Source organism: Chrysoperla carnea, chromosome 4, assembly GCF_905475395.1.
Source record: "Chrysoperla carnea chromosome 4, inChrCarn1.1, whole genome shotgun sequence".
NCBI lineage: Eukaryota > Metazoa > Arthropoda > Insecta > Neuroptera > Chrysopidae > Chrysoperla > Chrysoperla carnea.
The window spans coordinates 76,232,161-76,247,159 of NC_058340.1; the positions used below are offsets into that span (position 1 = coordinate 76,232,161).

At 30.1% G+C, this 14,999-nt stretch overlaps 1 protein-coding gene across 1 annotated transcript in view; it reads left to right on the top strand.

The window, feature by feature from the left end:
• LOC123298948 (thyroid adenoma-associated protein homolog) overlaps positions 1-14,999 on the top strand; it is a 75,739-nt gene extending 60,740 nt beyond the window's left edge. Inside the window, exons 14-17 of the mRNA XM_044881048.1 lie at positions 1,530-1,769; positions 3,848-4,123; positions 14,487-14,678; positions 14,982-14,999. Of these exons, the coding sequence (XP_044736983.1) occupies positions 1,530-1,769; positions 3,848-4,123; positions 14,487-14,678; positions 14,982-14,999 (726 nt within the window). The remainder of the gene's footprint in view (positions 1-1,529; positions 1,770-3,847; positions 4,124-14,486; positions 14,679-14,981) is intronic.

Sequence of the window (14,999 nt, forward strand, 5' to 3'; positions counted from 1 at the left end):
CATTATTCTGAGTCTTTGAAAATAAAACAGGCCAGATCTGTCAACAAATGATTTAATGCTGGTAATACTCTAAGGTTTAGATCAGGGTTTGAAAAAAATTTATGTTTAGTGTGCGTATGAACATATGACCAAGTTATATTTGTCCTGTATATATTTATTTTCACTATAATCCAATTAATCTACGGAGGCTCAATGTTAAATTTCACAAAATTGCTATCGGACAACAAAAAATACGTTGTTAAAGAAGGAAACAAGCCAAGAAACATAGCGTTTTTTGTTTAAGGCTAAGTTAACCGAAAAAATTCGCAAAAGTAAAAAAACGGTTTTCTTGCGATTAAAAAAAGTTGACGTTCAATGCAAAAAAATTAAATGGGAAAGCTCTAAATCTTAAAAAAAAAACCTATCGATTGACTTTTAGTCCGATTTGGATGCGTAGGTGTCAAGAAAATTTGAAAATGAGCGAAAATAGTCGTTTTTACATTTACTTATAACTTTTTTTCTTTTTCAATTTTAAAGTTGATATTTAGTGAAATTATGAGTAATAGGTTTTCAAATCTTTAATTTTTATTTAACAAAAAATTTTGATAATTTTTCCAAATATCGCATTTTTACGAAAAAGGACACTTTTAGTACTCTTGGTCAAAAGACTATGGAAATGCGATTTTTCGGGGCTTAATCTCTTCGTCTAGACTTCTTCCGATCATGATATTTTAGCAACAAGTGAAATTTTATAATTTTTTGTTAACAATTGCAAATATCTTTCTTATGTATAGAATGTATATTTATTAGTAACTTGTGCCAGTTTCAGAGCTCTACGAGTTTTACTTTCTACCGTGAAAAACTCATCTAAAAAAATACACTTTTTCAAATTTCACTTGCTTCTAAAATATCATGATCGATGAAGTCTAGACGAACTGATTAAGCCCTGAAAAACCGCTCTACCATAATCCCTTGGCCAAGGGCAAAGTTTTAACAAAGGGTGTCTTTTATCGAAAAAATGCAATATTTCGAAAAATTTCCAAAATTTTTTGTTAAAATAAAACTGAAAATTTGTGAACCTGTTACTCATAACTTCACTAAATATCAACTTTAAAATCGAAAAAGAAAAAAGTTATAAGCAAATGTAAAAACGACTATTTTTGCTCATTTTTTTAAATTTTCTCGGCACCTACGCATCCAAATCGCACTTACTATACGTCAATCGATAAGTTTTTTTAAGATCTAGAACTTGCTCATATTTTTTTGCATTGGACGTCAATTTTTTTTTAATCGCAAGAAAATCTTTTTTTTATTATTGCCATTTTTTCTCAGTTAATTTAGCCATTGATTAGCCGTAAACAAAAAACTCTATATTTCTTGGTTTGTTTTCTTCTCTAACAACATATTTTTTGTTTTTTGATAGCAATTTTGCCACATTGAATTTGTGCTTCGCAAATACATGATCGTTTTTAAGTACTACTTGCATAAACTGCTTTTTAGCCTTTCTTACTAGATTGATTGAAAATAATAAATTATAAATGATTTGTTAGGCTTTGGAGACTACAGCTTTAGAAGTAATTGGAACCGTTGATTTATTTAAAAATGGTATGGAAACATTGCTTGAAATCTGTGAAAAATATCGCAAACAAGTGAATTGTGAGCCGTGTACACACGCCATGAACATATTGCGAGCATTATTTCGTCACAATCAACTTGGTGAACATTGCATACAGTTTATTTCAAATGGTGTAATAGTTGCGCTACGAGCAATTGAAACAAATAATTGGGCTGTAAGTATATTGTAAAAATTATTACAAATCACTTTTTTAAGATTATTATTGATTCAATGGTTTGAGCTTAACGCTTGACTGGGGCGATCAAACTTTTTAAGAATCAATACCGAATCACTACCGAAATATCGAAAAGCTCCATCTCTGTGAAAAAATATCGAAATCTTGTACTGTTTAGCTTTTTAAGTCAATTTTTCAAAGGTTCTAAAAATTAATTAACAATAAAAAAAATCAAAGCAATCGAAGGCTTGTTTATTTTTCTTTAAAATGCGGACACAAACATTCCCGTTTGAGCTTTTGTTAACAAGTTATACATAAAACAAAATGAGTGGACAGGAATACACCTGGTATCGTTTTAAACCTATAAGTATCCTTTGGTTTTGTTCAAAAACTTTTTACTTTCTAATTTTTGTTTGTTTTGTTTATAATAACAAGTAAATCGCCACTTTTTTTATTTCTTGGTTATCTGTCCGCTATTTTGTAAAAAATGGCGATATCTAAAATTTCTTTGATTATTTATACGATCCATGGCAAGCTTTTCCGTACCTGAATCGTGGATGTCTCCAATTTTTGTAAACTTTCAAACAGTGTGTCCACGGATAGAGGTAACTATACTTGTAAATTTTCTTATTTTGGATTTTAAGAAATAAAGTCATTCATTATAAAAAAAAATTTTGTTTATTCTGAAAAGTATGTAGGCATATTTAAAACTTCTAAATAATGTGCAGGGTATCCAAAAATTTGGATTCACTATTTTTCTTTTTGGTAAACTATCCTTTATAAGTTGAGAATGTTACTAAGAAAAGTTGCTCGCAATTACCAATTATGACTCCAATACAAAATTTCAAGAAGATCTTTCCAACTTTGACAATTCGATTCTTAGTGAATGTTGCTTTATCTCAAACAAAAAATTTATAATTTTGATCTAAATGCATCATACACTGCATAAAGTGTATAAACAAGTTTAGGGTTTTGGTTGAAAAATGTGTTATGGCAGGAGGAGAACATGTTAATTGATTTAATGTTATTTTCTTTGCTACGTTTTTTAATAATTACAACTTTTTTCAATTTGTTCAAGTAAAAAATGATTCTTAATAACATTTTGTTCTTAATAACAACTTATAACAAGTGTAAAGAAATAATTGACTGAGTTAATTGTTGAAATACCAGGCATAGTCAGTGTTGATTTCTTTATCACATAACACATACAAAAATGTATAGACAGTGTTGATGCGCAATCGTTTGTTTTTTTGACGTCACGTAAATAACAAAAGATATTCACTTTTAAATAGCCACACACACATAACTGATATTCCTTATATTAATACATACTATAAAATTTGCACCTAATTAACGCCCTCGTGGGTAAACAGTGATGTTTACAAAAAAATGTTTCAAACAAAAGTTTTTTATTTTTTTATAAGGAACATTTTTTACATTTAAACTTTTGTTCTATCTCTAACGGTTTACAAGATGGGTCCTACGGACCCAAGACCCAATTGACCTATGATGCTCATTTACGAACTTGACCTCACTTTTTACGTCCTGAGTACGCTGTAAAAATTTCAGCTCGATATCTTTTTTCGTTCTTGAGTTATCGTGTCCACAGACGGACGGACGGACGGATGGACGGACAACCGGATATGGACTAATTAGGTGATTTTATGAACAGCTATGACAAAATTTTTTTTCCTAGCATCATTATTTTTAAGCGTTACAAACTTGGGACTAAACTTAATATACTATGTATATTTCATATATGCATGGTATAAAAAGGAAGGATAGTTTAGTAAAAAGAAAAGTAGTGATTCCAAATTTTTGGCTACCCTGTACATTATTTAGAAGTTTTAAATATGCCTGCATACTTTTCAGAATAAGCCAAATTTTTTATAAAGAATGACTTTTTTCTTAAAAGGCAAAATAAGAAAATTTACTAGTGTAGTTACACTGTATATTACCATACATTTAATATTGTTGAGAATTCTCAACTATTGTTGAGACATTGGTTAAATTGTTTGTTGTTTTTAATATTTTAATTGGTGCTAAAGTAATTATTTTATTTTTATTTTTTTTAATAGTTACGTAATGCTGGAACACTACTATTCTCCGCATTAATGACACGGATATTTGGTGTTTTAAGGAATAAAAACAGTGAAAAGTTAAGTTCACATAATCGAATGACAATCCATGTGTTCTTTTCACGTTTCCCACATTTATTTGATTTCTTAAAAGAAGAATTACGTATAGCAAGTTTATCAGACGATACATTAAAATTATCATTATATCCGATACTATTACTTTTGGCACGATTATATCCGTCAGTTTTCGAAGAAAGTCAATCTCAATTCTATCAGGTATGTATGCTGTCTTATCTTGTCAATATCAATTATTTAAGGGTTCATTCTTGTAGTCGCATCAATCAATGTTTTTACACGGAAGTCCTCAATACCATATCTATTTTTTTAAATCAGAAACCTTTCAGAAGGGGGAGGAAAAGGCAATGTCCCGACTAATTTATCAACGCCCTACCTAAATCACTAATGATAGAAGTTTGAAATCGAGGATATTGATTTTTTACTGTAGGTGTCATTTAAGAAAGTGAAGATAAGGGAATTGAATACTGTAACGTGGATAACTACTAGTTATTTATATTGTTTAAATAATATTTATGTAACTTGCATAAAAAAAATTATTTTTGCGTGATTTTTACCACAAAATTTTTGCAACTGCTCTAAAAATAAAGAATTATTTATTTATATTAGAGAGCCGTTAGATCTATACCTCGAAATCCAAGAACAGTCAATGAATCTTTATGAAAAATGTGCGACTGCATTGTGCGAAATTTGTGCGATCTTGTCCAGGGAGTGGGAGCCATCCCTTCTTGGGGGGTGAAAAAATTTATGCTGAAAATGACAACGGGAATCGATATAGTAATGAATTTAAAGCAAAAAGTGCCATTGAAACATATTTCGAAAAGTCTATACTTTCCGAGTTATTGGCGATTGAAATTCGGAATATTTAACGTCAAATAACAGAAACATTGACCTTTGTGGAAAAAAGGATACCGTACACTTTTTAGAATTATATGGTTTTTTATTATATTGGTTTTTTAAGTATTATAAAAAAACCATGAAAATAAAAAAAATTTCAAGTCATTTGCATGAAAATTGACGGAGTTATAATGAAAATAAAGTTTATTCGACCTTTCTTTTTATGTTTTATATGATCTTTCTTTTTATGTTTTATTCAGCACAAAAAATGATGAATTAACCACAAGAACTAAATCTTTGCCACTTTCCAATTAACTTTATGTTGATACTGGCAACAGGCTCAAGAAGTTCTAGCAGTTATGGATAAATATTTTTTGAAATATTGCAACTTAAATTCCAAAAACTTTTTCGAAAAATACAACAAAAAAAAATGTTTTTATCGTTAAATAACTTGAAAAATAATAAAGTTTCGAGGAAAAAATTTAGACTTTTTTTCACCAAAATATTTGAACTTCTAAACTCTTTTATGTAACTTTATTTTTTGGCTATATAGCAGTTTTGCTGAAGTCAGTTTTAATACATTAAAAAAAAAAAACTTTATTTTTTTCGAATTATTTACCGATAAAGACTTTTTTTTGTATGTTGGGAAATTTTTTCTTCCTTTTAATTTAAATTGCAATATTAAAAAAAATATTTATCCGAACTTGCTAGAACTTCTTAAACCTGTTGCCATTACCTAAATAAAGTAAATTGGAAAGCGGAAAACATTAATTTTAGTTCCGTTGGTAAATTCATCAGTTTTTGTGCAGAATAAAACATAAGAAGAAAGATACGAGAAACTTTGTTTTCATCATAACTCCGTTCATTTTCATGCAAATGATTTAAATCTTTTTTTCATTTTCATGGTTTTTTCTACTACTTTACAAAAAATAGTAGAAAAAATAGTTTTTACTAACTTTTTGTTTTGACACTTTTCGAAATATGTTTTAATGACACTTTTTGCTTAGAATTCATTCCTATATCGATTCTCGTTGTCATTTTAGCATAAATTTTTCCACCCCGAGAAGGAATGGCTCCCACCCCTTTAACAAGATCGCTCATATTTTTGTTTTTAACTTCTTTAAGAAAGTTTTAAACAATGCAGTTGCACAGTTTTTATAAAGATTCATCGACTTTCCCTGAATTCCGAAATTCATACCTTACGACTCTCTGTTAATATTAAAACATATTTACAAAAGCTACCATAACAACACTCGCCAGGAACCTGAGAACGGAAGTTATTAAACAAATTTTTAAACGGCAAAAATGTTTTTTTTTTGCCTTCTTGTAAGCGATGTAACTCGTAAATGGTACACTTTAGGATACTGGTGATATGAAACTTTTTGTCCCTTAGATGTTTTTCTAGAACCTGAACAGAAAAATAAATCAAAAAACAAATATGTTGCAAATTTTTGCGAAAATATTTGCAACAGGAAACGCCTTTAAAAATTTTCTATTTTTCAATTGAATGTATTTGTTTGCAAATAATTTACTTTTATAAAATTGACCCCTATATCTTGTAGCTGATACCTCAAAGAACAAAATTAGCTTTGGAACGATCCATTCGGTGTAATAGCTTCTACACAATTCTATCTTGCACTAGGTGTCTGAAAAAAGTGGTTGACTTTGAGCAGGCCGCAAGGTCTGAGGTTTTATCTGATCGCAATCTGCTTGACGGAAAACAATAGGGCAAAAGTTCAATTTATTTAGCAATTTTGTTCCCTATACCCAAATTTAATATTAACAACAATTACAGCGGCTTAAAAAACGACGAAAATTCTTTATTTGCAAAATCAATTTTCACAACGAATTTTCAACTTAACGAGATGCAGTTTTAAAATTAGCTTCGAAAAGCGTTTAGACAAGAAGAATTTTAAATAAATAGACCTCTCTAGCACGGTTTGGTACCATCTATGGCCCATTTCGTCATTTTTTTAAACCACGGTTATGACCTTGAATTTGTTGTTACGAAAAACAAAAAAATTACAAATTTCTGGAAGTGTCATGTCTGAAAACGAAGCAAAGATTTAAAAATCAAACTGTGTATTACCTGTGCTGCTTGGTGATGATACGTACGTTCTGATGTACGTTGGTATTTGTCGTGAATTTTCAACTTTGTTCTTAAAATTCTCCAGATGCGACTTTTTGCCGGCATTTTTTTGCGACTTGACAAAATAAACGGCTTTATGCCGTCTCCTTTAGTTACTTTTATTCCATCGATAGGCAATGGATTATCACATAAAATGTTTTCCATTTTTCGTTTTAATTTTTCTCCTGAAGAATTACTTGCACGATTTAAAACTTGAGTTATCATCAAATGTTTTTAGGGAATTCATTTTTTAGATTTTTTCATAACAACAAATTACGAGATCACAAACGCGGATTAAAAAAAACGAAATAGGCCATAGCTTGTCCCAAACCGTGCTTGAGAGGTCTATTTTTTTATAATATTTTTTTCGATTCACTTTTCGAAGCAAATTGTAAACCGCATCTCGTTAAGGTGAAAATTTGTTAAGAAATTTAATTTTGTAAATAAGGAATTTTCGTCGTTTTTTAAGCCGCTGTAATTGTTGTTACTATTAAATATGGGTATAGGGAACAAAATTGCTAAATAAAATTAAACTTTTGTTTTCCGTCAAACAGATTGCGATTAGATAAAAACTCAGACTTTGCGGCCTGCTCAAAGTCAAGCACTTTTTTCAGACACCTAGTGCAAGATAGAATTGGGTATCAACTACAAGATATAGGTGTAAATTTTATAAAAATCAATTATTTGCAAACAAATACATTCAATTGAAAAAAAACCTTTTTTTAGGCATTTTTCGCATATTTTCGCAAAAATTTGTTTTTTGGTTTATTTTTTTTGTTCAGGTTCTAGAAAAACATCTAAGGAACAAAAAGTTCCATAGCACCAGTATCCTAAAGTGCACCACTTACGAGTTACATCGCTTACAACAAAAAAAAATTTTTTGCCGAATTTGTTTAATAACTCCAGTCCCCAAGTTCCGGGCGAGTGGACTCGACATGTCTATTATGTGAGTACACCCCCCCCCCCACCCCCGCCCAGAGATTAAAACCACTTCTCACCTGTCACCAACAACAACACGTACAATCCGTAATTTTATTGGCCTACTACAGTATAAAATCAATGTTCTCTCGAAATTCCAAACTTCTATATCAGTCGGGTTTCTGAATTTAAATAATAAAAAAATAAATAATTTAAATAATAAAAAAGAAAAAAAAGAAAACAAAAAAAGTCATAAAATTGGAGTTGTTCATAAAGACTTCTTAGGATTGATTATTTTATGTATTCATTGATTCGAATATTGACACAAAACCATAACAAAAATTTCATATAAAATGAGCCCTAAAACGCCTGCCTTTGGATTATTTTGGATTTTTATCGATATGGTTGAGTATTCGAAAAAAGGTTTCGGACAACAAAAGATGTTGGTATTTTTATGAGAGTTTTCTCACAGTTTTGCTCTATCTGTATGAGAGTTTTCTAACAGTTTTGCTCCATCTGTATGAGAGTTTTCTAACAGTTTTGCTCTATCTGAGAGGGATATTTTTTCGAAAACCATTAGAGATAAAGGAAAACTTATTAAAAAATATTTATCGTAAAAATTTTAATAATTAATTCTCTTTTATTTTTTGCATTTTATCGAAAATCTAATAGCGGCACAAATTCGAAATGATGTGCGAAATATTTAATAGTTGTAGCTCCGAAGGGGGCAGTTTTCTAGCACGTGTTATATGGAATTTTGAATTCTTTTGATTTCAAGAATAAACTCTAAAGTTGAAGGGGGAGGGCGAAGAACTTATTACAAATCCCTATATAAAGGGTGCGTTCTGTTATACACTGCGAGCACTGTTCAAAGCTCTTATTGTAGAAACATTCGTTTCGTTATAGATTACCAGTACACTGCCGCAGTACTGTAGAGGAATCAATGGCGTCATGAAACGTCATGAATCACCGCCATTGTTGTACTGCTAATATCTAGAACTTTTTCATTTATTCTTTTTGCATTGGACGTCAACTTTTTTTTAATCGCAAGAAAATTTGTTTAACTTAGCCATTGATTAGCCGTAAACAAAAACGCTGTTTCTTGGCTTGTTATCTTCTATAACAATGTATTTTTTGTTTTCTGATAGCAATTTTGTCATCCGTTTCGTAGATTAATTGGATTAATAAGTGCCATTAAAAGCATTTAAATTTTTATTCAGATTTTAAAATTTAAAATGTAAATAAAAAAGTTTAAATTATAAACATTTAATCCGGTATCTCGGTATAAAATTCCATTTTATGAAAAATTTTCTGAGGAATTCGGAAAAAATATCTTTGCTTCGATCAAATATCGGATTCATTTGTTTACTTAACAATTTATAAAAAAAGTGAACATTTTTATCCAGATTTTTGTTTATAACTCCACTTCTGGACATCATAAAGTACTCAAATAAAGTTCAAATTGTTCGTTATGAGCTACAACATAGAATTTAAGAAGCGAAAGGACCCCGCAATATCAGGTAGAAAAATGGCTTTCTGTGAAACTTTTCTAACACATTCTAAAATGTTCTTTGGATCATTCTGATCAAAAGTTTTCACAACCACAAAAAATTTTTAACGAGTAGTTTTCGAGCTACGGGTGATCAAAGCTACACGTACATTATAGTTATGTAACCTGTAACTCGAAAACTATTCGTTATAAATTTTTCGTGGCCGTGAGAAATTTTGATCAGAATGTTCCAAAGACCATATTTTAGGATGGATTATGAAAGTTTCACAGAAAGTCATTTTCCTAGTCATATACTAAAAGCTCGAAACTATTGAAACAAATAGTTAAAAACTTTTGTGACCGTGAAAGGTTTGATCAGAATGATCCAAAGAACATTTTAGGATGGGTTAGAAAAAGTTTCACAGAAAGCCATTTTACTATATTTCAAAATTAAATTATTAAAAATTAAATTGTAAAAAAATTCAAAAATAATTTTTTTTGAGTCCAGATTTCGAAGTACTGTAAAATAAAATAAACTTAATCTATCATAATGAAAAAACTATGGGAAATAATAGATAGCTCTTTAGATGCTTTACAAGATGAGCAGAGGTCTTGTTGCAAAATTATAACTACTTTTGTTCTAATTTATTTATTAAAAAAATTAATTCAGACCTTTATTTAATTAGTTGAAATTGATTTTAGAACCTTTTTATTGGTCTCAAAAGTTCATATGTACTCTATATTTTTGATAATAACAAAAAAATTGAAAATTATTAATTTTTTAACCCGCTTAACTGATTAAATCAACTTTGCAACTGAAACAAACAATATCCCAGCCAATTTTGAAATTGATCGCAATAAACATTTATGTAAAACTAGCTTTTGCCCACGGCTTTGCTCATGATAATAATTCATTTCAATGTATTCTATAAATGAATTTCCAAAAGCCCCTTCTTAGTGCACACTTACGTTGTTTAAGAAACGTTTGTGCAAAATTTCATACTTCTAGATCCAGTGGTTTCAGCTGTGCGTTCATCGAGCAGTCAATCATTTTCTTCTTTTATATACAGGATGCCAATGGTAACCGCCCGTTAGAAGTTTCAGGAGAGCCAGGCATAATAGAAATCTGAAAATTTGAATACCACCACATTTCGAAAATCTTAACGATTAAGGGGGGGGGGGTCACTTTATTACAAAAGATACTCAGATTTATTGACTTAAGCGAGTTATGTAAAAATAAATTGGGCATTCCATTTGAAATAACGATTTTAGAATCAACTCTCGGTATAACCGGAAGTGTCACAAGCTGAAAATATTTTAGGCGGATTTATCGCAAGCAGTTATGGTGGAATACCAATTTTCAAATTTCTGTTATGTCTGGTTCTTTAGAAACTTCTAATGGGCGGCGGTCACCGTGGGACACTCTGTATATAGAGAAATGTAATTGTTTTTCTATTATTATAATGAAATATACAAAATCACTTTTGGTGAGTAGCGTGACCTAAGGTAATGTAAATATTACTGATTCTTTTCTTACGAAACTAGTAAATAGTACAGGTGTAACTTAAGGATTTGCTTGGCAATATAATGAAGTGTTGAAGATTTTCAAGCAAAAATATTCGAAAATTTAACTATGATTGCTGAAATCGTGAATTCTTTGTATCTCGACTCCTAAGAGACCTAGAACAAACTTATTTTTTTAAATATGTGTTTTTTTACGGAGATTCTGATGCCGTTTGAGAATTATGTTGAGATATTTTTGCAAAATTGTTTTTATCTGTTGAGCGGTTAAAAAATTAATAATTTTCAAATTTTTCTTAATTATGAAAATTACAGTACATATGAATTTTTGAGAACAATTAAATGGTACTAAAACAAATTTCAACTAATTAAATAAAGGTATGAATTAATTTTTTAATAAATTAATTAGAACAAAAGTATTTATAATTTTATTTTGCAGCGAGGCCAAGCTCATGTTGTTAGGCATCTAAAGAGATTTTCGGAATTCCTGAGGAAATTTTTTCATAAAAGAAATTTTTTCCAGGTTTTTCCAACTTTGTCTGGAAAATTTTAATTATATCTGCCTGAGATACCGGAATAATTGTTTATAATTTAAACTTTTTAGTTTACACAGCCGAATGACGTAATAACATTGTCGGCTACTATTTCAGGGTGTTAAAAAACAGATTAAAAAAACTGAAAACTTGAAATAGAATTTTAAAATTTATTTTATATTTTTAGATTTTTATCATACAGGGTGTGGACCATTTTAATATGTTATGGCTAACAGCTCGTTTTGTAGTTAACCAAACAAAAGATAACTAAAACAAAAGTTACAGAGTTTGATGGAAGATTTTTAATAATCAATTTAGATTATAACAGTTAAAAGTTAAAAAGTTGATAAAAGTATCAACTATTCATAAAAAAAACTAAAATTTTTAATTTAAAACAATTTAAAATCGTTAGCTTTCGAAGGAAATACGACTAAAAAATATGCCATTGTTGCATTTAATCGAAAGAAAAGATGCTTACTACTGAAAAATGTTTTAGACAAAATTTATCAAGGACAATAAACGCCATTTGTATGTATAAATAACATTTAAGCCCAGGTTAATTTTCAAGATCATTTAAAGATCAATATCAAATAACCCTGAGATTAGAATTCTTTAGAGCAAGAGGGGCATGCAAGCTTTCGAATTGGTACGTAAATTTTCTGTTACGAAAAATAAAGATTCAAGGTTACTCTAACAAATGCCGGAACATCAGCCTAGCAAACGGGGGACCGTATATCTCAGCGGAGAGCCAAACATGGTACAACAAATTTTTTCCGACTAACAGATACGTGGCTGATGTTTTGTCAGAATCTTAACAGAGATGTTAAAAACAGTTTGCTAAAACATCAGCCACGTAATCGGGAACCGTAAGTCTGAGTGGAAAGCCAAACATGTAAAAAAATTTTTTTTTGCATCGAACTGGTACGTGGCTGATGTTTCGTGAGAATGTTAACAGAGATATTAAAAACAATTTACCAAAACATCAGCCAGGCAACCGAGGACCGCAGGTCTGAGTGGAAAGTCAAACATGCAAATAAAAGTTTTTTGTAACGGGCAGATACGAGGCTGATGTTTTGTCATAATATTAAAAACAGTTTGCCAAAATATTAGGCGAGCAACTGGATACCGTAGATCTGAGTGGAGAGAGAAAAGCAGCAAAAAAAAATTTTTTACATGTTTGGTTTTCCACTCAGATTTACGGTCCCCGGCTACCTGGCTAATGTTTTGGCAAACTTTTTTAACATTACTTTTAACCTGCTGACAAAACATCAACCACGTACCTCTTCGTTGCCAAAAAAAAATTTTTTTTTACATGTTTGGCTTTCCACTCAGACTTATCTGGCTGATGTTTTGGCAACCTGTTTTTAACATATCTGTTAACATTCTGACGAACCATCAGAATGTTCGTTGCATGTTTTTGCATGTTTGACTCTCCGCTGAGACCTACGGCCCCCGGTTGCCTGGCTGATGTTCCGGCATTTGTTAGAGTAACCTTAAATCTTTATTTTCCGTAGCAGAAAACTCATATACCTGTTCGAAAGTAAAACTTGCATGTCCCTCTTAGACTAATAGGTCAAAGTCATGGACACAGGCGATTGTCCTCTTTTGCCCTCAACAACTTTTAGTCAGAGTCTCTTTTAAAGTAGCATTTCCTCCGAAAGCTTACTATGTTTTAACTGAAATTTTAAATTTTTTTATGAGGATCAACTTTCTAATTTAAAGTGTTATTCTATCTCTTACCTTTTAGGATCTAAATTAATTATTAAAGCAACCCGAAGAACTAGGTCCAATCTGATGTCTGAACCTGATGTTCTCTCATCAATCTCTGCAACTTTTATGTAAGTTATTTTTTTATTGGTTAACTACAAAACCAGCTATTAGCCATGAAATGACTACCCTGTATAGTCTACGATGTAATGAATAACCAAAATTGTTTCGGTGTCTCATTTTTCATAGATAGGGCCCAAGTGTGGGATGTTATACAAAGGCGGTTTACTTGAGGAAGAAAACATAAACAGAAAATTATCCTAAAAAAAGTCTATATGGTGATTCTATGAATTGAAATTACCATTTTGTTGCTTTTTAATCGTCTTTAAAAAATTTTTTTGTTTCTTTGATAACAAATCTAGGGACAATACATTTATTTTTAAAAACTCCCTTACATGCTTTAAAAAGGCTAAAATTTTCAAAGCAATGGATTTTTTAATTCGGGAGTCTACTTATGTAAGCTTAAAAAGGAGAGGGGTAAAAATTGAATCCATTTGATCATAAATTCAAGATCAGCAACATTAAAAACCCTCTTGCATGCCTTAAAACGGCTTCAATTTAAATAAAAAAAATGGTATTTTTAATTTCGGGGACTACCTATATGAGCTAAGAAAGTGGAAGAGTCAATATTTTGACTGAAAAATTGAGACCAGCAACCCACAAAAACCTTTTTATACGTCATTAAAAGTCTTAATTTGCAATAAATGGTAATTCTTCTTTGGAGGCTCCACTTATGTAAACTAAAAGTGGGGAGGGGGTAACAAATTAAACAGTTTGACTAAAAATTTGAGATCAGCGACTCCAAAAATCTCCTTATTCGCCATTAAAAGTCTTAATTTGCAAAAAAATTTTCTTTTTCATTTGAGACTTTTGCACCCCCCGGAAAAGGGGGGTGCGTAAAAGAGGTTATTAATAAAAATATCATAAACTTTGGGTTACTTGATTTTTTTTAAATCATTTATTCTATCTGAAGTTATTTTATTCAATCTGATTTACTTTACGATCTAAAAATCCTTCACCCCAATCTAAGGAGGTTAAAACTAAAAAGTTCCGCTTTAAACCATACAGACTTTTTTTAGGATAATTTTTTGAAGCTAATGCAAAAAACCGCAAGTCGATATACCTAGAAAACAATTTTATCAAAGGAAAAAGGTTCGTTTGTTACTAAATATGATAAAAAAATAGTGTATCATAACTACATGTGATAACCTATCAATAAAACCTTAGAATTTTTATTGATTTAATAAATATGGATGATTAACTAGTGCATATTTTGTTTTGTCCATTTCAGAAAATTTGCTGATAGTTTGTATTGATTGTTAAAATTTCTTAAGGTTATTTTTTTATTTATTTATTATTTATTTATTTAAGATTTCATCTTTGTTACCATATTTAAATGAATGCTGTAAAAATAGAATTTACAAAACACGTGAATTGGCTGCAAAGGCAATAGTACCATTACTTGATCGTTCAAATATTGATAAATATTTCATTAAATTATTGAATGAATTGATTACATCGGATCAACTTACAACTAACTGTATTCATGGTATATTATTACAGGTAAGTTACCATGGTAGAGACCAGAGTTAGGAGTAGATCGAGTATTTAAGTAAGCTTTAGCTTTAAGTATACTGCACGGAAAAAAATTTGATGAACTAAATAAATTTTTAGTTTTCTTGATATATCAAATAGATATATCTCGGCGAAAAAAATATTTGGATCTGAAATATATAATATCCGCTAGCTTGTAATTTCTAATTTTTGAATTAATATCTTAAACATTTTTATCATTCTTTAATATTTTATGCGCAAGACTGAAGTGCTGAAAAAATTTATTAATTAATTTGATATGAATTTTAAAAGCGTACACGGAGTGCATAA